The 24,043-nt window shown below is 42.2% G+C and overlaps 5 protein-coding genes across 5 annotated transcripts in view; 3 read left to right on the top strand and 2 right to left on the bottom strand.

Moving 5' to 3' along the window:
• LOC125898743 (uncharacterized) overlaps positions 1-24,043 on the bottom strand; it is a 233,730-nt gene that overhangs the window by 145,164 nt on the left and 64,523 nt on the right. The window lies entirely within an intron of this gene.
• LOC125898794 (histone H2B 1/2-like) lies at positions 1,503-1,905 on the top strand. Its single transcript, XM_049592740.1, has one exon. It carries the CDS (start codon positions 1,505-1,507, stop codon positions 1,871-1,873), a length of 369 nt encoding a protein of 122 aa, XP_049448697.1. The 5' UTR covers positions 1,503-1,504; the 3' UTR covers positions 1,874-1,905.
• On the top strand, positions 7,266-8,261 carry LOC125898782 (histone H1.4-like). The gene has a single exon (XM_049592726.1). The coding sequence runs from the start codon at positions 7,308-7,310 to the stop codon at positions 7,968-7,970; it is 663 nt and encodes a 220-aa protein (XP_049448683.1). The 5' UTR covers positions 7,266-7,307; the 3' UTR covers positions 7,971-8,261.
• LOC125898787 (late histone H2A.2.2-like) lies at positions 12,865-13,316 on the bottom strand. The gene has a single exon (XM_049592731.1). The coding sequence runs from the start codon at positions 13,292-13,294 to the stop codon at positions 12,908-12,910; it is 387 nt and encodes a 128-aa protein (XP_049448688.1). The 5' UTR covers positions 13,295-13,316; the 3' UTR covers positions 12,865-12,907.
• Positions 15,555-16,372, top strand: LOC125898779 (histone H1-like). Its single transcript, XM_049592724.1, has one exon. The coding sequence runs from the start codon at positions 15,575-15,577 to the stop codon at positions 16,262-16,264; it is 690 nt and encodes a 229-aa protein (XP_049448681.1). The 5' UTR covers positions 15,555-15,574; the 3' UTR covers positions 16,265-16,372.

The raw sequence follows: 24,043 nt of genomic DNA, 5'->3' as shown, positions 1-24,043 counted from the left end.
AAAAAAGGCCTGCAATTTTTTTTTTTCTCAAGACCACATTTACATAGTTAATGGTCCTGCTGTTGGGTTGCTACTGGACAGAAGAAGTGTGTACAGGTCTGGTCATCTGGCCATGAACTCACTCTACCTGCAAACTTCACATTGAGCTCATCTCCTTTTTTTGCATGACTGAATTTGTCAGGATTAAAGTAAGTAAAATTCCTGTCTGAACATGTCTAGAACATGTACATATTTAGTTGTTTTGGAAAACATTCATCAAATTTGATTTATAGCTTGTTATGTCTATGTTGTAATTCTACAACACTGGGTCGGTGTGGTAGTCAGAATAGCCTGTGCTCCTCCTTACACATTACATAAGGTCACTGCACTTCTCACATGGTCACACATTGAAAATAAATGTAGTAGAAATTTAAAGTATTAGATGATTCATTGTAATGAAGCTCTAAATGTGCTTTTCTATTAAATTTTTACTAAGTTTAGCTTAGACCATAATTAAACATGTGAATAAATTATATGGGGTATTTGAAACTCCAGCATCTATAGCAGTATTTGAAACTCCCTGTATCTTTGTAGTTTTTTGTTTGTTTTTTAACTTCTAAATGATCCTAGCTATTTTTCTCAGTGTTGCCCAAGCAGCAGTTTGTAGCATTAGGAGATAGAAAAACAGGTTCCGATTGTTCTGGATTTGTTGGGGGGATGCCTGCTGCATTGTTCAGGGACAGGTGCGAATGGTCTTGAATGTGAACCTCTAAGTGCTCTGGGGGGAAGCATGTGTTCCTTTTAGTATGATAAGCAGAGAGCATAATAGGCCAGCCAGACAGTAGTGTTTGAATGTAGTAACCCACATTGAAAGTGACGGAGGAAATTGTAAATATATTTTTTTCCAATATTTTTATTTATAAATGCTTATTCATAAAGCTATGATTGTTGTGTGATTATTACTCATGATATATACTGTCATGGTGCTAAGTAAGAAATCAACCCTGCAAATGAATACTTAAATGTTCTGTATATCTGTTCAGACAAAGTGAGTACAAACACAGAAGCTCTGCTCCCAACTGTGCCCAACGTTGCAAATTTACGACATTTCCCTAAAAACTTACTAAAATGTAAAAAATTTGAAAACTCTTTGATTTCTACATCAGAGGCCTCTAAAACAATATCTGAGAGGTAAAAAAAATGCTCATTTTTTCTATATCTGGGTCTTACAGGGTTAATAAAGATTAAAGGTTGTACTTTATATATATAATATTAGAAATGTTGGTGGACTGCATCGTCCTGGTGAAGGTCCTTAAATCATTTTGTTTTTATGTTGGTCATTTTATGTGATGTAATATTTATTCATTACTGTCACACACCTGTAGCTGCTCTCTGAAGCGCGCGCTCAGTCTCAGACCACAGAGCTCAGCCAATCCTGTGCGAGCAACAGCACAGTCAAATTTGCATGAGGCGTATATAAAGAAAGCTCCCGGAGTAACACATTCGTAAGAAAACAGCGGCAAACATGCCTGAACCACCTAAAGCAGGAAAGAAGGGCTCAAAGAAAGCCGCTTCTAAGGTCACCAAGACCGGCAGGAAGAGGAAGCCGAAGAGGAGGGAGAGCTACGCCATCTACGTGTACAAGGTGCTCAAGCAGGTCCACCCCGACACCGGCATCTCCTCCAAGGCCATGGGCATCATGAACTCCTTCGTCAGCGACATCTTTGAGCGCATCGCCGGTGAGGCCTCCCGTCTGGCTCACTACAACAAGCGCTCCACCATCACTTCCAGGGAGATCCAGACCGCCGTCCGCCTCCTGCTGCCCGGGGAGCTGGCCAAGCACGCCGTGTCTGAGGGCACCAAGGCCGTCACCAAGTACACCAGCTCCAAGTAAACACCTCTGCTCTCACTCACACACACAGCTACAACACAAAGGCTCTTTTAAGAGCCACACACTCGCACTCTGCAGAGCTTGGCCTCTTCTCTCTCATCTCTCAGTCATATATAGTTACAATAATAATGGCAAAGTTAATATGATAAATATTACCCCACAGACATCATACATGTGCCACACACATGGATTCTCAACACATAACATACAGTATAATACAGACACATTTACACGTCACTGCCGTTTTGAGTTTTGTTTAGTTCTGTGATGGCCTCGGGGACGAAGCTATCGTTGCATCTGATTTTTTTCCAGGGAGTGTCCTGTACCGGTGTCCAGAAGGAAGCAGTGTGAAATGTGGGTTGAGGGGGTGACTGGGGTCCAGTGCAGTGGCTGTGCTGTTGAGGCCGATGATCTTGGCAGCTTTGTCTGTGAGTCTGTTCTTGACTTTAAACGATGCTGCGCTTCAGCCAATAACAATGGAGGGGGCATGGCCAAGACAAAGACAGTGGATAAACCACAGACATGTATACATATATATATGTCTATGGGATAAACCAAGACGGTCCACTGCGAGTCAGTTTCCTGTAACAGTGTCACATGAGGTTCGCCCCTTTAGGAGACTAACAGCAGGTCCTGAGTCCACTGACTTCAGTGGGAGAAATGAACGTGATTACAGATTAGGGCCGATTCTTTTGCCCCATAGTCACAGAAGCAAATATTGGAATCATTTATCGCAAGCCACATATCTCCAGAACATTCCGACACCAAAATGGCAAATTTCAGATGGACAAATCAGGAGAAAATTTACTTTGTTCAAGACCTGTCTCTGTCTCAACAACACAGTCTCACAAGATCTGGCAACAGATATCTCCTCTGTGGTGCTGAAATCAGTGCAGTTTCCCCAAAGATACTGGATTTAAAAAATATTTTTTCCAGGGGATGTCTGAGTTACAACATGATTGAGCTAACTGGAGTAGTTTCATGTCGTATCCAACAACGGGAGGCTTTTAACAGATGACGTCCTGATGTTAGCTTTGCTAACTGTCCCTGTCAGCTGCAGCCACTGATGCTTTCTAGACATCGTGATTTCCCAAACTGAATAAATACCACACATAGCAACACAAAACTGCTTTGCTAGCTCAATCATGTTGTAACTAAGATATCCGCTGGAAAAAATATTTTATTCACGGACCGTTTATTGAGTTATTACCTTATTTTTATACAGTCTATGGTTATTACAGATACCGCTAACGGCTAACGTTAACAGCTAACGGTTAGCCCAGCTAATCTATGATAACCATGTTATTAATTACAAAACACACAGAAATAGTAACGTCTGTTCAGTCATTGTGTTTATAGACTTAACAAACATCAGATTAGTCTACACGGTGATATAGTGACGTGCAAAATGTGATATATAGCTAAACTCTGCTGGTTTTCTACCCGAAGTATTTGTAAACAACACGGTGGTTCCCTGGGGGCACCGCTGGAAGTGAAGAACGTGAGCGATCGCTGAGGCTCCTGCACTTCTGTTAGTTGAAAAACTCCGGGCTGTGCTTCCAGAGGTAAAGGAAGAAAAAAAAATTTTTTGTTTTGGTTTGTTTTTTTTCAACCGATGGATTTCCAGATTGGTGTGTAGCTGAGGCAGCTGACCTGCAGACGGTGAGTGTCATTAACGCTGATGTCTGTGTGATCACATATAATGTCACTCGGTATTACCGGCCTTTTAACTGTACCACAAGTCAGGACTAAAACATACGGGGAGGCGGCATTTAGTTATTATGGCCCCCGATTGTGGAACAGCCTGCCAGAGAACCTCAGAGGGGTATTCCAGGCAGGAGGTTCAACAAACTCTGAGTCTAACCCTGAACTCTGAGTTGATTTACCCTGAGATGGGAAACTCTGAGTTACCGGTTCCAGAACAGCTGATCTGAGTTAGTTCAGTCAACTCTGAGTATGTTCACTCTGAGTTAAACCGACAATAAAAAGCCATCATCAATGGAGCTCCGACTCCACGATTCACCATGGCAACAGGTAAATAAAAGACAGCGCCTCCATTTTAATCCAGTGGATGTAGAGATATTAATGCATGTGTAGCAGACGGTGCACGTTTATCTTTAAAAGAAGAGCCTGAGTCAGAGCGAGGAAAGTGTCAATAAGTTAACCATAAAGTTAATAAAAAAGTTTATTCATCATTTATCAGACTTACATTTCCTTAATGAAGATAAAGTGGTGGAATCTGACTGTGTATCAGGCTGTAGATACATTACATTATATTAATAATATATCATAATATATTTGTTCAGATTTAATCTGATGGGGAAAAACACAGGAGGCAGAAGATTTCAAACATATAGGCTAGGCTATAGATCAAAGACATAAAGACATGACTGTAAACTCACAGTCTGACCCAGTAATAATATGTTTGGTGATTTGCACCTGAAAAGACGTTGAGGTTAAAATACAGTAGATTTGAAAATGTTGCACATCTATTTGTATCTTGACTCAACAGCATTCAGTGACTTTATTTCAGCTACAAATGTAGTAAATGTAAAGACAGTGAAATGCTGCACCATTGCTCACTCAGAAATATGAACATATAATCCCCAATATTAGGCTATAGGAGTTATGTTCCATCAGTGCGACCAGTGACATCAGTGATAGAGATCATTAGTCACTGATACTACGTGTCTAAAGCTTCATACCCATTTTAACATTTAAATAATTAGACCTACACATTATGTGCAATAAACATGTGGAGCTGCTCTGACAGACTGACAGTCTGATCCTTGTGCACAGTGTTATAAAAATAATAAATATAAAAAGGACAGAGGTTTGATTCTGAGCTGAGGGTGAATTCTCGCTGTGTAATATTTGAATGTAAAGACAAAAGCTGATGTCCAAAGAAATGACTGATGTGCATAAATTCAGTAACTTCAGACAGTCCTGAGTAACAAACTAATATCCAGCAGGATTTAGACTGTGACAGACGGTAAATCTCCGCTAATGAATGCGCTTCGATACAAGCTTTGACACGGACTGAATGAATGAGGAAATGAAACAGCGTGTAAGAGGGAGGAGACAGAGAGAAACTCAGGGTTTATTGAAGAAAACCTGTCAGCGAGCAGGTTATGTTCACAGAGTCTGTTACCATGGTGACTGACTCAGAGTTTCAGTTACCTCTCTGTCTGGAACTGAAAACCCAGAGTTTCCCTCATCTCAGGTTAACTTACTCTGAGTTTTCACTAAACCCACTTTCTGGAATACCCCTCTGAGCTGCAGAGACTGTTGATGTTTTTAAAAAGAGGCTCAAGACTCATCTTTTTAATCAGGCTTTTAACTGATCTCTTTATTTATCTATTTTAAATCTCTTATAACCGATGTATCCATCTATTATCTATTTTTATTTATTTTTTATGTCCTTACCCTTCCTCTTTTTACATTCTTATCTCATTTAATCTTTATCTTTTGTTATTTTAGTTATAGGTTTTAGTTTTGATGCAGTTTATGTCTATGTTTTAGATCATTCTTACCTAGCTACTAACTAGCTAAATAGCTGTTTGTTTATTTGGTTCTTTTTATACCTTTTATCCTATCCTACTGTTTTAGTCCCGCAGTTTTTAGCTCCAGTGTTTCCTCATGGGGGCCTGCCACACTGAGAGTTGTTCCTGGTCTCCCGATGGGGGTGCCGTCTATATATGCATATGTATATGTGTGTGTATATGTAATTATAATATTATTACTTTCATTAATGTTGTTGTAAGTTACTGTCATTACCTGCATCTCTCTCTCTCTCTCTCTCTCTCTCTGTCTCATTGTGTCATATGGATTACTGTTAATTTATCATGCTGATCTGTTCTGTACGACATCTATTGCACGTCTGTCCGTCCTGGAAGAGGGATCCCTCCTCAGTTGCTCTTCCTGAGGTTTCTACCATTTTTTCCCCGTTAAAGGGTTTTTTGGGGAGTTTTTCCTGATCAGCTGTGAGGGTCATAAGGACAGAGGGATGTCGTATGCTGTAAAGCCCTGTGAGGCAAATTGTGATTTGTGATATTGGGCTTTATAAATAAAATTGATTGATTCATATATACTATACTTTACTGTGACATCACAGGGGCTAAAGGCTCTGAGCTCGACTGAAAAGAGATCACAAGAAATAAATGATAATAATATCAAATCCCTGTTAATTTCAGGATCCAGCACAAGATTCTAACCATCACTTACAGAGCCCTCCATGGTCAAGCACCTGCATACTTGACAGATCTGGTGTCCTTTCACTGTCCTGTCAGGTCACTGCGGTCCGCTGAAGGCCACCTACTTACTGTCCCTCACACAAGATTAAAGACCAAAGGTGATAGAGCCTTTAAGGCTGTTGCACCTAAATGGTGGAATGCACTACCTCATGAGCTGAGAGCGGCCTCTTCTGTGGACACTTTCAAAAAGCAGTTAAAAACACATCTGTTTAGGCTTGTGTTCCATTAATTGTCCATTGTATCATCTCTGTATTTCGCTGCACTTTACTTTTTAGTTGTTTTTGTGTATTTTGCATTGCTTCTGTTATTATATTTTTTGTATTTTATCTTGTGAAGCACTTTGTGAGTCCTCTCTGTGAGAAGTGCTGTATAAATAAATTTTACTTACTTACTTACAAATATTAATGTGATTGTTCCTCAGTTTATTCTGGGATCGATGTGTCTGTTAATAACGTGTGAAGTGTCCCAAACAGAGACATTTGATACTCACTGTGTGTGTGTGTGTGTGTGTGTGTGTGTGTGTGTGTGTGTGTGTGTGTGTGTGTGTGTGTTGTTGAATGTGATCACAGTGATGTCACATGTAAATCTATAATGTGATGATCGATGCACGCGGCTCTACCTGTGACAGGTAACCGCCCAGATTCACCGGCAGCACCCGTGTGTTTACCACCACCGAAAAACTGCCTTATTAAAACTAAAGTAATCAGATTACTGCGGCGGTGTCAGTGTGGTTACATCCCCACGTGTCTCTGCTGACCGGAACACCGCTGTTACTCTGGATAAAAACACTTTGAGACGTTTTTAGAGACGAAATGTGAAGAAAACTCGCTGCTCGGTGCTCAAAGTGACTGCGCGTCAGAGAGGTTTGAAGCCTCCTGGAGTTCAGCAAACGAGTCCCGGTGTCCAAACATGAGCTCGGTGTGAAGGGAGGGACGTGTTCTCTCTGATACGGTAACACCGGGGCTTTCAAACGGTTCTCTTGGATGAATTTTATCCGCAAACTGCGGAAGAGAAAACACAAAGTGGCGCCGCTTTGCAGCGGGGCGGCGGGGCGGCGGGGAGGGTTGACTCTCCACGGTTCTCATGTGCTTCATAAAGGCCGCCTCAGTCTCAGAGGCTCCTCAGTCACTCACACACACACAGTTAGACGAGTGGAAGTTTTCAGCGGACACGCAGAGTCAGAGATGTCGGAAGAAGCACCAGCGGCTCCACCGGCCAAACCCACGCCGAAAAGGAAGCGGGCCCCCCGCTCCAGGTCGGGCGGACCTTCACTGGCGAAGGTCATCATCACCGTCCTGACTGAGAGCAATGACCGCAAAGGGATGACGGTACCTGCCATCAAGAAGGTCCTGGCTGCCAAGGCCATCGACGTGGAGAAGGCCAACAGACGCATAAACACGACACTGTGCAGGCTGACTGGGAAAGGGGTCCTGAAGCAGCTGAGGGGGACCGGAGCCTCCGGGTCCTTCAAGATCGTTAAGGAGCCCAAGGCTGTCAAGCCGAAGAAGGCAGCTGCTGCGAAACCCAAAGGAGAGAAGAAAAAGAGGGAGAGATCAGTTTCCGAGGCCCGTAAGGGGTCACCGACAAAGAGAAAAGCCAAGACACAGAAGGTGAAAGCTGGTGCCAGGAAGACCAGCGCGAAAAAGGATAGTGCCAAGAAGGATAAGAAAGCTGGTGCAAAGAAACCTACAAAGAAACCTACAAAGAAACCTGCAAAGAAACCTGCAGGAAAGAGGTTGCCTGTGAAGAAACCTGCGGCAAAGAAACCTGCTGCCAAGAAGGCCGCAGCAAAGAAGGCAGGAGGAAAGAAGGCTGCAGGAGGAAAGAAATCTGCAGGAAAGAAGTAAAGTGGATCTTTAACCTGCACTCAGTGCAACAAAAGGCTCTTTTAAGAGCCACCACATGTTCTACAGAACTTTGTTCCTCTGTGACATCATGATATCCACAAGTCTCACTCAGAGAGAGACCATAAATGCTTTTAAATTAATAACGTCAGAATGTTGTGAGACACTTTATAAACACATATATTCATATTATTATACTGTATAATATAATGTCTCCTCCTGCTGCTGTATCAAAGCACAGTCCATCCTCCTGTACTGTTCCACCTGCGTCTTCAACATGTTAGCTGTTAAAAACAAGGCCAAACTCACAGCCTCCAGAAGAATTGGTCTCCTCACACCAAACCTCACAGATTTAACCAACAGGGCCGTAACACATGCTGCATCATCACACATCCACTGAACACCCACCTCACACCTCCGGGAAAAGGCTGATCCCTTCTGTCATGGCCGCCCTGAACAAAAGGCCTCGCTGAACAGGCCAGAGTGTGGACTCTGTTTTGTTTGTCTGTTTCCAGATGTGTGTCTTGTTCTGTTCTGCAGCAGACATTGGGAAATGGAGATGGTGCTTTGGAAAAGAATTTTCTCAACGGGACAATAAAGTCCTGAGGTACTTTTCAATATTTGCGACATTACATTTAAACTGACCAAATCCCAATCCAGAGATTAAAGTTAAAATTCAAAAATATTTTTGGCAAAAAATTTAATGACACGTAGAATAAAGTGATTATGATTAAATATCAGTATTTTAAGTTTAATTTAAAATTTTAAAAGTTTAATTAATTTGTTTGTGTGTTTTATTTTTTTGGACAGAAGCATGTTGCACTATCTGTTTAAATCCAACAACAACATCTGTTTGTCCAGTTGCTGTGATTAATGGTGTCATTTGGGGGATTTTTTATTTATTTATTCCTTCCAAACCTGCATGTTTTCTTTAAAAGTCGATGGTAAGATAAATATAAAATACAACTGTTTAAATGTGTATGTCCCTCCCCTGAGCAAAACTATAAAAACATGAGTTCCTCCCAAGCGCTTAATTAATAATTAATAATAATTACTAATTTGCCCTCCCTTCCCCGCACTGTACCAACGCTGCCCCTCACAAGTAACGAACAGTCCCTCATTGTCGGTTGGCTGTTGTGTTTTTCTTTGTCAGTAAAATAAGATGCCTGACACCACAGAGTATCGTCTGACTGATCTATGGGACTGATCAGATATTTTAATCATAAGCAGTGATGCATTCACGCTTCCTGTGTAGACAGGAAGTTAGAGTCACTATAGTGTAGTGCTGCTGACACACAGAAGGTCAAAACTACAAACACGTCTCTCCACAGACTGTGAATGTGCAGAAGCTCTGTATGAACAGGTTTGACTGTCAGGTTGAGATACTGTCCAACAACAATGTACAACCTCTCAAAAATCTTAGAGCAGATTATCACCTCAAAAGATGCTGGAAAATAAAAATAAATAAAATTAGGATGTTTTGTCTTGCCTGCAGCACTTTGACTCTTTTTTTCATATTACTTTGTTGATTATTTCTACAGGTGTCACAAATTATATAAGACATACAGGCTGTTATTTATACTCACTATTAGTACTGAAATATATTTAAATGATGATTCATTAAAACTGTGTAAATCAGTGAGAGCTTTTTGGTTTTTTTAAAGATACAAACAGCAACCATATTATTGTGACTGTTTCATCAAATTTATTTGATTAAATTATTTCTCTCTCTCTCTCTCTCTCTCTCTCTCTCTCTCTCAGACTCATCTTCATCCGCTACTAAAATAAAATTCAGCTCCATGTAAAGTTCTCAGAAATATCTGTTTATATTATTAGAAAATAATCTGACACATGGAAGTTTTTATTATTTAAAATGTATGATTTTTTTTTTTTAAAAACAATATGTTTATTTTATGTTTTACAATTTTTTGTATTGTCTGTGTATATCGATATATCTACATATATATCATGTTGTGTGTGTTAAATCTAGAGGATGAAAAATAATTGTAATGATTTCCTTATTGTTTGTAATTTCATCCTGTAAATAATAATAATAATAACAATAATAATAATAATAATAATAATAATAATAATAAACACTTAACTGCAGCATTTTGACATTTTCTCCTCACAGTACTTTGTTCCCATCTGTTACATGTACTTTTTATAGGCCTGTCTCCATCGCAGGAACCGCCCCCGAAGGACAGAGTTCCGGAACTTTTATGGGGGCTAAACAAGTCCCTGCCTCGGAGTAGGTACTCAGAACGGCCCCGAAAGACTCCTGGCTGGGGCTTGGGGATTACTTGGTGCTGATTGGATATACTCAAGGAGGGATGTGATGTCAACAGAAAGCAACAAAATAGCCGGCATTTTTAAAACTCAGCAAACAAGGGTTAGCTCGTTCATAGCTTCAGTAACTCAATAAGCGGTCCGTGAAAAAAATATGTTTTCCAGCGGATATCTTAGTTACAACATGATTGAGCTAGCAAAGCAGTTTTGTGTTGCTATGTGTGGTATTTATTCAGTTTTGGGAAATCACGATGTCTAGAAAGCATCAGTGGCTGCAGCTGACAGGGACAGCTAACAGCAGCAGCAAAGCTAACATCAGGACGTCATCTGTTAAAAGCCTCCCGTTGTCGGATACGACATGAAACTACTCCAGTTAGCTCAATCATGTTGTAACTAAGACATCCGCTGGAAAAAATAGTTTTTTCACGGGCCACTTTGTGAGTTTAGTGAGTTATTACAGACGCTATCAGCTAACAGTGTCCCTGCGTCGCCCCGGTCAAAATGGTCACGCAACGATTACATCACATCCAAAGCCCGTAAGTGGAGACACGGCGGTTGAGAGGGCCGAGTGAGAGGACGTTCCGTAGTAGTTCCTGCCCCTTAAATAATACCAGGAACTTCTTCAGTGGAAACGGGCCTTATTTAATTGCTTTTAATTTATTTTTTTATTTAATTTTTTAATTTAATTAATTTATATACTTTATTATTTTATTTATTTATTATTTGTACTGAAGTATAAATCATACTTTAAATGATTAATTACATTACATTTGAAATTACATTTGAAACAGATTCAAACAGCAATAATTTTATTTTTAAATTTTATTTTATACAAGAAGTAAATCTCTCTCTCTCTCTCTCTCTCTCTCTCTCTCTCTCTCTCTCTCAGGCCGTTAACTAGACTCCGTGCGCGCGCTTTATATTTCGAATTTGTTTTGACCAATAGCTGATGAGCCTGAGCGCGCGTGCTCATTGGTCCCGGCCTGGACCAATGAGCGCCGCCCTGTCTCCGGCAGCTCCTTTATAAGGCGGCTGTTGACAGTGTGTCAGTATTCCTTGTTTCGCTGTGAACACACACAGAGAGCTACTGAACCAAGATGGCAAGAACCAAGCAGACCGCCCGTAAATCCACCGGAGGAAAAGCTCCCAGGAAGCAGCTGGCCACCAAAGCTGCCCGCAAGAGCGCCCCGGCCACCGGCGGAGTCAAGAAGCCTCACCGTTACAGGCCCGGTACCGTGGCCCTCCGTGAGATCCGCCGCTACCAGAAGTCCACCGAGCTGCTCATCCGCAAGCTGCCCTTCCAGCGCCTGGTCAGGGAGATCGCTCAGGACTTCAAGACCGACCTGCGCTTCCAGAGCTCCGCCGTCATGGCTCTGCAGGAGTCCAGCGAGGCTTACCTGGTGGGTCTCTTCGAGGACACCAACCTGTGCGCCATCCACGCCAAGAGGGTCACCATCATGCCCAAAGACATCCAGCTGGCCCGCAGGATCCGCGGAGAGAGGGCTTAGACTCAGCCCGCACCAGCTGAGGCTGATCTCAGACCACTCTCAGTAACACAACGGCTCTTTTAAGAGCCACAACACACACTAACAGAGCTACACGTCCCCTGACACACACTGGTAACATCACAACATGCACGTGATCAATCCAGCAATCCATCGTGCTGCGTTCACGTGCTGTCAGCAGCTATTTAACCCTCCACCATCGTGCTGCGTTCACGTGCTGTCAGTATCAGGTTTTGATGATCATTTTTACACTTGTTCTCCTTCGATCTCAGTCACTTCCCCCGCTGTCTCTCACTACAGTCTCCACTGCACAAGGTCAAACTGTTGCTTCACTAACTGTCACATGTTAAACAGGAAGAGTTGAAGCTTCAGCTGGTTTCCCTCTGGTGTTTCTAAACAGTGTTAAAATATAAGTGCGTTTTCTAACAGTTAAAATACACAGAAAATGGCTCACAGTTCAGTGTGTGTTTGCACACCGTGATTTAGAGACAGAGGCAGCGTTACACACTTTATTTGCACAAATTTAACCCTTTACCCGCTGTTACATCCTCACTCACCATTTATTTTTTAAACATGTATTCACTCGTATGGACAGCATGCGTTTAATATGTAAGCCAATTAAAAGTGTTGAACTGTGCTCCTGAAGTGGGATTTCTAGCTGTGCAGCAGAGCCTCTGTGTGTCTGTGTCACTCTGCAGTTACACCTCAAACACTAGTCAGCGGCGACAGGTTTCTGTGGCGTGCTGTCAAGTTTAGACGATTCACACAATGCTTTTTTGTATTTGTCAAAAATGTAAGATAACATAAAATAGACCTTTATTGATCCCACAGTTGAGAAATTCCAGTGGGTTAGGGTTTGGATGATGTTTCCTTACTTTGTCCTTGTGTTAGTCCACCCTGTGGACAGGCTCTGCTGCCATCAACACTGATTAACTGAACTGGTTTTTGGGTGAGTGAGTTCACGAAGTGTTGGAGAGGAGCCTGTCCGCCATCATTGTGTCTCTGCAAAATGGAGGTGCATTCTTATTAATTTTACACAGTTATTAATATATATGTTAACAGACCAGACAGGATCAGAGTCTTTAGTTCAGTGTGTGTGGCTCTGAAAAGAGCCGTTTGTTTGTTTGTTTGTTTGTAGCCGGGTGTTTACTTCTTGGGAGGCTTCTCGGCCTTCTTGGGCAGCAGCACCGCCTGGATGTTGGGCAGCACGCCGCCCTGAGCGATGGTGACTCCGCCCAGCAGCTTGTTGAGCTCCTCGTCGTTGCGGACGGCCAGCTGCAGGTGACGGGGGATGATCCTGGTCTTCTTGTTGTCGCGGGCAGCGTTCCCAGCCAGCTCCAGGATCTCAGCGGTCAGATACTCCAGCACCGCCGCCAGGTACACCGGAGCTCCGGCACCGACCCGCTGAGCGTAGTTGCCCTTCCTCAGGAGCCTGTGGACACGGCCGACAGGGAACTGAAGCCCGGCCCGAGATGAGCGGCTCTTCGCCTTGGCTCTCGCCTTCCCGCCTTTTCCGCTACCACGACCAGACATCTTGTTTTATTTTTCTTCGTCAACAACGATCAAAGTTTACTAACTCACCATCCTAACTCACCTTTTATATATTCTCCCAGCTGCTCTCTAATTGGTCAGAGTGAGCGCACCTATAATCGTCCAATCAGAACACAGCTCAAGTGACGTTCTTGTATTTACCACAAAGCGCGCGCTCAGAGCCGTTAGATGAGCCTCAGGGCCGCCTTATAAACACGTCCCAGTTACAGTAATTCAAATCAGTATAAATCAAATACGTGTCACCTGTCAGTGTGAACAGGACGTGACTTTAACATGTTACAGTTACACTAATTTATAAAAAATAATTTCTGAATGTTAGAAAACCTCATTGAGTGTCAACAGCCCAACAGTTACTGTGTGTTTTCTGTTGAGCTGAGTGACAACCTAGAGGCACAGTGACAGCAGGTCAGAGATCACTGATCAGATACATGTCAGCTGTCAGTGTGAACAGTGTGTTAGTTATTTCACTTCTGAAATCTTCATGATGTGCAGGGGCCTAAATATAGACAGTGTCAGCAGCGTGGATGCACGGGGGCCCGAGGGGTGAGGGGGCCTTTGCGAAGGATTCAGACTGCCGCCATGGCACTATCCACCTGTGTATTAAAAAAAATAAAAATTAAATTGAAAATAGTGCTGTTTGCTTTAAAAGACAAACCCATCTTCAACATGATTTTCTTTTCTTCCCTTTTTGGGTTAAAGACTCAGTGGCAATCTATAACAAAATTATATACTATTCTAATTAAACTATAAAAATACTGATTAATCGAGATAAATAGTGACTGCAGGAAACTGCCGGGTTTACTTGGTCAACCCTGAGAGCAATAACGAAAGTAATAACTGCGCAGATTCTACCATATTCATATAGTAAAATTACAGAGGCCGTACATTCCCTCTAATTTCTTGTTGTGTAATACCTATGTCCTTTGTTGTCGGTTATATTTATGATTATTTTTTCACTTAAACTATCAATAATCATGTTATTATTATTCGACTGGTCACCAGTTACTTGAATGTGCTGTCGTCTGTCATTGAGACGTCTGTGGCTCAGTCGATGTTCAGAGGGTTGTTGGGCAGAATAGATAGTAAAGCATGCTGACTTACACACTGCAGAATCAGAGCGGATGCAGAACATGGTATTTTTGCTATATTGTATTTGACATACTGCGACATACTAAATCTTCTTCTGGCATACTATATAGTGTATATATATATATATATATATATATATATATATAGTTTGGTAGTGTGGATACTGGAAGGCACACTTAGTGTCACCGCCCATATCCATGTAACCTGACTCTGCTAATAACTCATAGCTCCTAAAATATATATATGTATATGTATAATGACTCATTTCTTATTTTCTTTTATATTTTTGTCATATACAGGTGTGCGGCGATGATTGTTGGGAACATGTCTGCTGATGTTGTCTAATATCAAGATGATGTGATGAGACGATCCACAGAGCAGTCATGAGTTTTAAATCTAATAGCAGCAGGAAGGAAGGACAAGAGATAAGCTCCGTGAATTATATTAATATGGCTTTTTATAAACTGTGTGTGTGTGTGTGTGTGTGTGTGTGTGTGTGTGTGTGACACTTCCTTACACCACTGCTGACGTGTCTAACTGAGTGAGAATTATTGTATTATTGTATTTTATTTTTCCCTGCAGCCTCTCACAGTGACAGCAGATCAGCTGATAGACGCAGCCCTGATGACAGGACGTGTCCTCACCTGTACACACGGAGCAGCTCTGGCAGGAAGTCACAGTGTGTTTGCTGTCACCAGAATAACTTCAGTTTATAACGAACCCATCCACAGCAGATGGTTGTTTTTACACTGAGCCTCTGGACAAACATGTGATCCAGCTGAAAACGTCCTTTAGCGGGGCTGTGACGCGTTTTAAACCGTTTCAGCAGAGAAATGATCCGGAGAAGCCGCCGAGCAGCGCTGGTCCCGGCGGGGAGCAGGTGAGGTTTGGAGGCTCGTCGGACAAAATGCAGAGAGCACCAGAGCTCCGCATGACCTGGATATGAAGAGACAGCTGTCCGCTGTCAGCCCCTCCTCTGTCGGCCCGCAGCTCCGCTCACACCGCCCGTTAGGAGCGATTATCGGTGCGGAGAAAACACAAGCTGCACGGCTGCACGGACACACAGGATGAGCTGAGTCTCTACGGTTCTCACCGCGCAGTTAAAGATTCCGCCTGCTCAGAGCCGCTCAGACTCTCTGTGTTACAGTGAGGAGAAGACACCGGCACAGGATCATGGCAGAAGTAGAGACAGCTCCGGCTCCGGCTCCAGCTCCCGCCGCCCCTGCGGCCAAACCAGGCAAGAAGGCGACTTCTAAACACAAATCCAAACGGAAGTCCAGCCACACCGTCAGTGATCTCATCTGCAAAGCTGTGGGTGAGTCCAAGGAGAGGGGTGGCGTGTCTTTGGCTGCCATCAAGAAGTACCTGAATGCAACCGGATACGATGTGGAGAAGAACAACACCCGGGTCAAGACCGCCCTCAGGAATCTGGTGGCGAAGGGGATTCTGGGCCACGTTAAGGGGAACGGAGCCTCCGGTTCCTTCAAGCTAGGCAAAAAGACCGAACCCAAGAAGTCAGGGAAGGGATCCGCTGCTTCAGGCAGTAAGCCCAAACCAAACAAGCCCAAGACAGCGGCCTCAAAGTCCAAGACAGCGGCCTCAAAGTCCAAGACAGCGGCCTCAAAGCCCAAGACAAAGTCCAAGACAGCTGCCTCAAAGCCCAAAACAAAATCCAAGACAGCGGCCTCAAAGCCCAAGAAGTCAACACCCTCCAAGAAATCTCCTGGCACCAAGGTGACGAAACCTGCAGCAGCCAAGTCAAAAGCCAAGAAGTCTGCAGAGAAGCCCAGTAAGCCGGCCAAGAGCACCAACAGCAAGAAACCTGCAGTTAAATCGGCTCCAAAGAAGTCAGCAAAGAAGTGAGCTGTCAGTCTGCTGAATTAAAACCACAAAAAGGCTCTTTTAAGAGCCACCCACACCTTCCTGACAGAGCATTGACTGTCATCACTCACAGCTGAGTTTAGGATGGGAGCTACGGGAGTAAAGAAAATTAAACACATTTAAAACATAAAAGAAAAGGACAGAAATGAACACATTTAAAAGGAGCGTCCGTCAGATTTACTGTAGCTGTGTTAATGTCACATTGTCGCTGTTAACACTTTGTCTTCACTTGATGTTTCAAATCCAGATGACGGTGAAGGTCACCAGCATCGGTTGATCTGACACAAAAGTGGCACAGTAAATTCAAAATGGCTGACTTCCTGTTTCGGGTTTTAGGGCAGGCTCCAAGAGGCTTTTTTGTACGTCTTGGGCTGTTGCATATGCCCACCCATTGTCATATCTCTAGGAAAAATATACTGCCAGGGCTGCTCCGTCAAAACAAAAGGTTGCTACTGAGCCCCCATGCTGCATTAAAGCAAATAAATAAATAAAAAATCATATCAGGCAACACAATATAAGACTTGAGTTTTCAAGTATCCCTTGCCCCTTAAAAACAACTTCCCTTTTATATGGCGAATAAGGCGTTGCCACGGTGACCATAGACATAGCCTATATCCACCTTATTTTCACACGGAAGTAAATAGTGATCAACTTCCGTTTTTTTTGTGCGTGACTCCCAGTCAGCCGCTTTCCCTTACCGGAGCTAACGGTGCAAGCTAATTTTTTTTTCAATTTTCAGTTGTTTATGTTAGTCAATCAGTTAGTTAGTTCGTTAGTCTGTGTATTCTGTACAACGTTAGATAACTGTGCCCACGTTTCCGTTATAACAGAAATTTATTCCCTCTAAACGCGAATAAATCGCACGTCAATCATAAACTATGAACCAAAAAAGCACAGTCTATCATTTCTTTCTTCCTGTCAGCGACATACACTCCTAACACAGGACAGGTTGTTTTAATTGACTGAGTTGATCATTAAGCCATAGTGATGCGCGGATCGGCTCTGATAGCACCTGAATCAGCATGTACGCATCAACCATCCAGCCGTTACAACATGACTGAGCTAGCAAAGCAGTTTTGTGTTGCTATGTGTGGTATTTATTCAGTTTTGGGAAATCACGATGTCTAGAAAGCATCAGTGGCTGCAGCTGACAGGGACAGCTAACGTTAACACTAGGAGCAAAGCTAACATCAGGATCGTCATCCGTTAAAAGCCTCCCGTTGTCGGATACGACATGAAACTACTCCAGTTAGCTCAATCATGTTGTAACTAAGACATCCGCTGGAAAAATATTTTTTTCACGGGCCACGTGGTGAGTTTAGTGAGTTATTACAGACACGGCTAACGGCTAATGGCTAACAGCTAACGGTTAGCCCAGCTAATCTACGATAACCATGTTATTAATTACACACACAGAAATACTAATGTTTGTTCAGTCATTGTGTTTATAGACTTTACAAACATCAGATTAATCTAAACGGTGATACAGTGACGTGAAAAATGTGATATTTATATATATATATATATATATATATATATATATATATATATATATAGCTAAATTTAGCAAGGTAAACAACAAGGTGATTCCCATTTACACAGTGGTAAGAGTGCTGGACCGGAAGTGTCACACAAAAAAACGGAAGCTGGCTGCGTTCTGTTTTGCCTCCGTGTTTCCGTGAAAAATAAGGTGGATACATAGACGCCGCATCGAGCGCTGAGCCGTACGTCAACGTCGCCGCCATATTGGATGTGGCAAGGCTGCGCTGTAAACTAATACAAGTGAATGGACTTAATTTCATAAAGTGCCTTTCTACAAAGAAATTTACATTAATGCCTCTCATTTATTCATTCACACACACACTGATATACTTGGGAAACAGTTAGGCACCAAAAACAATGTGTTTGATCTTCTCAGATGGCTAAGATAAGAACTTTATTGATCCCACACAGGAGTAATTCACCTTACATCAGCTATAGAGAACAAGGTAGTGCCAAAAAACAATGCACAGTACACATACATACACACACACACACACACACACACACACACACACACACACACAGATATATATATAGGCTATATATACACACACACACACACACACACACACACACACACACAGGTGCTGGTCATATAATTAGAATATCATGAAAAAGTTGATTTATTTCAGTAATTCCATTCAAAAAGTGAAACTTGTATATTATATTCATTCATTACACACAGACTGATATATTTCAAATGTTTTTTTCTTTTAATTGTGATGATTATAACTGACAACTAATGAAAACCCCAAATTCAGTATCTCAGAAAATTAGAATATTACTGAAGACCAATACAAAAAAAGGATTTTTAGAAATGTTGGCCAACTGAAAAGTATGAACATGAAAAGTATGAGCATGTACAGCACTCAATATTTAGTTGGGGCTCCTTTTGCCTGAATTACTGCAGCAATGCGGCGTGGCATGGAGTCGATCAGTCTGTGGCACTGCTCAGGTGGTATGAGAGCCCAGGTTGCTCTGATAGTGGCCTTCAGCTCTTCTGCATTGTTGGGTCTGGCGTGTCGCATCTTCCTCTTCACAATACCCCATAGATTTTCTATGGGGTTAAGGTCAGGCGAGTTTGCTGGCCAATCAAGAACAGGGATACCATGGTCCTTAAACCAGGTACTGGTAGCTTTGGCACTGTGTGCAGGTGCCAAGTCCTGTTGGAAAATGAAATCTGCATCTCCATAAAGTTGGTCAGCAGCAGGAAGCATGAAGTGCTCTAAAACTTCCTGGTAGACGGCTGCATTGACCTTGGACCTCAGAAAACACAGTGGACCAACACCAGCAGATGACATGGCACCCCAAACCATCACTGACTGTGGAAATTTTACACTGGACCTCAAGCAACGTGGATTCTGTGCCTCTCCTCTCTTCCTCCAGACTCTGGGACCTTGATTTCCAAAGGAAATGCAAAATTTACTTTCATCAGAGAACATAACTTTGGACCACTCAGCAGCAGTCCAGTGCTTTTTGTCTTCAGCCCAGGCAAGACGCTTCTGACGCTGTCTCTTGTTCAAGAGTGGCTTGACACAAGGAATGCGACAGCTGAAACCCATGTCTTGCATACGTCGGTGCGTGGTGGTTCTTGAAGCACTGACTCAGCTGCAGTCCATTCTTTGTGAATGTCCCCACATTTTTGAATGGGTTTTGTTTCACAATCCTCTCCAGGGTGCTGTTATCCCTATTGCTTGTACACTTTTTTCTACCACATCTTTTCCTTCCCTTCGCCTCTCTATTAATGTGCTTGGACACAGAGCTCTGTGAACAGCCAGCCTCTTTAGCAATGACCTTTTGTGTCTTGCCCTCCTTGTGCAAGGTGTCAGTGGTCGTCTTTTGGACAACTGTCAAGTCAGCAGTCTTCCCCATGATTGTGTAGCCTACAGAACTAGACTGAGAGACCATTTAAAGGCCTTTGCAGGTGTTTTGAGTTACTTAGCTGATTAGAGTGTGGCACCAGGTGTCTTCAATATTGCACCTTTTCACAATATTCTAATTTTCTGAGATACTGAATTTGGGGTTTTCATTAGTTGTCAGTTATAATCATCAAAATTAAAAGAAATAAACACTTGAAATATATCAGTCTGTGTGGAATGAATGTATACATTATACAAGTTTCACTTTTTGAATGGAATTACTGAAATAAATCAACTTTTTCATGATATTCTAATTATATGACCAGCACCTGTATATATATGTTCTGTGAGTTAATGGCATGTTTAGGATTGAATGAGTATAGGTAAGGGGCTGGTGTGTGTAGGAGCGAGCTGGAGGAGAGAGCAGGAGTGCACAGTTGGAGTTACAGCTAAGTTCTTGTTCGTTGGTTGTTTTGGCGCAGTTACGGCCAACAGTAACCTGGGGCCTGTATCACGAAGCAGGATTAATGTCTTAGCGAGGTAACTTCAGGGTTAACCCTGGGTTCTTATCGGGGTAGATCACCATGGTAACTTACTCTGAACGGCTATCCTGCTCCGGAGCAGGGTAAGTTCAGGGTTGAATCTGATCCTATAAAAAGCACCACCCACTGGCCAATCAGCTGTTGATGGCTGACAGAAATGCAGCCCAGTCATGACGGGAAGTTTAATTCATTTGATTGATTTTGATTTGAAAGTTTATTTTGAACATTAAAAAGAAAAGAAAGCAACAACAACAGACAATGAAAAGATTGTTCAGAAAGGAGTGGAAAGAAGTGGAACTTTCATCCCAGCCCTTCATAAGAAAGAAACTGATCATTAGCGGACACTTAATAGCACCATTAATTAGTGCCAACATTTTGTTTTGTTGGAGGAAATGATCCCTGTTAAAGATAATGGGCCTAACTGACAGCTTTGCTGCTGGAAATGTGGAAAGTAGCCTATCATGTCTACACTTCATGGTGTTTGAGGGATTTTCCTTTTTGTTTCTTAAAGAGGGACACTAGAGGGACATTGTTTGGACACAAGCCATGCCAGGTGTAGTTTCAGAGAGCACTTTGAAGGCCCAGTGTATAAAATGAGTTTTGTTTGTTTCTTTTTACTGTAGATAGTTACCAACATGAGTCATCCTCACACAATACAATACTACTAAAAAGTAAAACCAATAATAACAATAATGAAATAAGCAAAAATAATATTAAAATCATATTGAAATTTTAAAATCTATTTACAGAGTGGAATGGTAGTCTAATAGATAACTTAGATAATATTTATTATTGTTTAGACACTTTATTATTGCTTAGATACTATTTAGCCTATTATTGTATTTACTTTTAGCATGTTCTACTTTTGAGTAATTTCCGAGAAGTTATGATTAAAAAAATAAAAAACTACAGACTATAGGAGACAACCTCTTCAGTGTCTCACGTCAATTAATTAACACTATTTGTCGGCTTTTTATAATGCCTTTTTTGGGTTTTTTTTTGCTGCTGTCTCCAGTTGAGAGTGGTGATTTGCTAAATACATTCTACAATAATAATTAGATTAACATTTGGTCTATAATATTGTTGGCTATATTACGCATTTTAATTAAAAAAACCCGGAAGAATAAAAGAAATAAACACTGAAATAATTACTTTTTTTTACTGATACTCCTCTCTGACACACACACACACACACACACACACACACACACACACACATTAAACACGCTATTGAATGAATGAATGAATGAATGAATGAATGAATGAATGAATGAACATTAGAAGTGGTTCAGCCGCAGTCCCGCCGGCTGGCGCGGTCACATTGAGATTACATTTGTTTTTTATTACAAACAAAATGTTTTATATTGACCGTATGAATGGTTTCGTTTGCAAATAAATATTTGGAAAGAAAAATATGCTTTGGTGTACTTTTACAGAGTTTTGCAATATGTATACAGCCTACCTGTATCAAAATGTATAATGTTCAGCAGCGGTTTGTGTGACAGCTGCCACGGTCGGAGGTATAACCAGGGGGCAGCCGCTGGTTCTGTGGCGCTGGCTTGGGGTCCGCTCTCCCCTGGTGGAGTGGAGGGTGGCCGGGTTGCCAGGGGCAGATGGCTCCATGTGATGGTGTTTCCTCTCTGGTTCTTCCGTGCTCAGCCTTATTTTTTATCTTATTTATTTATTTATTTATTTATTTATTTATTTATTTATTTATTTATTTATTTATTTATCTATCAGTGGCGTTTGGATTCAGTTACGGCAGACGGATGGCAATCTGAAATGGCATTAAGCCCACAGACGGCGGAGAGCAGCTACAAAACAGTAGTGGAACGCGCCCCTTCCGCCCACAGCACAATGCTCTTAAAGCTCTACGCTATCAAAAGCTGGCAAAATACATTTATTTTATTTTATGGCCTTGACATTAACCTGACATATTGTTGAGTTATCAAGGACACTTCCGCGTTGTTGTGTGTGTACAGGAACTACGCCTGGTCGTAACTCCTAAGACGGTCTTTGTTCAGACCAGTCTTAAGGAGTGGACTTACGCTGGTTGCACCAACAGGGCTTACACCTTTTCTTAGCTGTGCGCGTTCATGTGAATGCCCCTCGCGACCTGCCTAGAGGAGCGCGGTGACGTTAAATGACGCGCCGCTGAATCACCCCGCGTGCTTGACAGTTGACAGCCCCTCTCATCTGTGTTGACAGTTTATTTACAGTTTAAAATTTGAAGAAAACATGAAGGATCAACGAAAAACTTTACCGACACTGAAATTAGAAAATGAATCAAGCTGCACAGCCAGCACAGAGACGTATCACAAATAAGAACAAACAGTCGGTATGGGCAGAGATAACGGGGCACATCAACACGTGTTCACACTCTGGCTGCCTTCATACAGAGGCCGACATGAGGAAGAAGTGGAAAGATCTCCTCAGCAAGGCAAAACATACAGCTCCTCCAAAAAAAAATCATCCAACTGGCGGGGGTCCTCCCCGAAAACCTCACTTTACAGTGACATCATTGTTGACGTATTTGGGGAGGATTCCCCTGCCTGCTGGGAAGGCTGGTGGTAGTGCCGCGTTGCAGCCCAACACAAACTGTAAATGTAACTGTAAACTCTTCAGTAAGTTCAAACAGATCTGAAACCTCTCAATCAGCTCCTCATCATTATACAGGCTATGTCCAATTGCTTCTGTCCCTAATTACCCTCTCCCCTCTAAATGCCCGCTCGTATACAGACGGTGGATGAGACGTGCCATAATCAAGCTGCTCTCTGCGCATGAGAGCAGCTTGATAATGACCTTAGGCCTGTTCTTGACTAGGTCTAAGATTTACGCCCGGTCTTAGTGAGAAGAAGGCTTACGCCCTGTTGGTGCAACCGGCGTAACTATAAGGTCGGACTTAGAACACCAAGTTACGACCGACTAAGTTTAAGACCAGTTGGTGCAACCGGCCCCAGTAGACTATATATTAATTTCATGGTTGAGATTCCTAATGCATACTAGATTATCACTTAAACGTGTCTCATAATGCTGTTCCTCAGTCGTCTTGTAATCACCTGCATTTATTACAAACAAAAGCAGAAGCAATGCGGAAGAGAATAAGGTTAATAAAGTGAAAATATTAGGTTTGACCCTCTGTAACAAAGAATGTAATGTTTGTGGCGTTGGATTGGATTAACTTTAATAATCCCCAAGGGGGGAACTGGATTGCCACCATGGCCAACGTACAGTGCAACAACAAGACATAGACAAAACATACAATGGTCCAATACAACACTAGCAAAATGACCAAAAAATAAAAAAAATAAAATTAAAAAGAATAAAAAGAGTACAAATGCAATTTAAAAGTACAATGTACAAGGACGAGTATAGCAGCAAGACATGACATCAGCAATCCAAATTAAAAAGCCTGGTTGCTGCAGGAACAAAGGACTTCCTCAATCTTTCTGTGGAGCATCTGGGCAAAAGAAGCCGCTTACTTCTGCCACTTCTAACAAAAGTGCTATGCAGGGTGTGATCATCCTGAGACAAGATAGCTCTAAGCTTCCTCCCAGTCCTCTGCTCTGTTATGACCTCCAGAGAAGCAGGGCTCATACCAATAACAGATCCCGCCTTTCTAATAAGTTTGTTGATCTTGTTCCTGTCCTCCAATGTCAGGCTGCCACCCCAACAAACAACTGCATAAAAAAGGACACTTGCTAAAATACCATTATAAAAAACATTTAGAAGAGATCTGCTGAGGTCAAATGATCTGAGTTTCCTCAAGAAAAATAATCTGGACTGGGCCTTCTTAAACATAGCGTTAGAGTTCATCT

Source organism: Epinephelus fuscoguttatus, linkage group LG12, assembly GCF_011397635.1.
Source record: "Epinephelus fuscoguttatus linkage group LG12, E.fuscoguttatus.final_Chr_v1".
Classification (NCBI taxonomy): domain Eukaryota; kingdom Metazoa; phylum Chordata; class Actinopteri; order Perciformes; family Serranidae; genus Epinephelus; species Epinephelus fuscoguttatus.
Note: the sequence above shows the minus strand (reverse complement) of the source record. Positions and strands in the feature narration are given on the sequence as shown.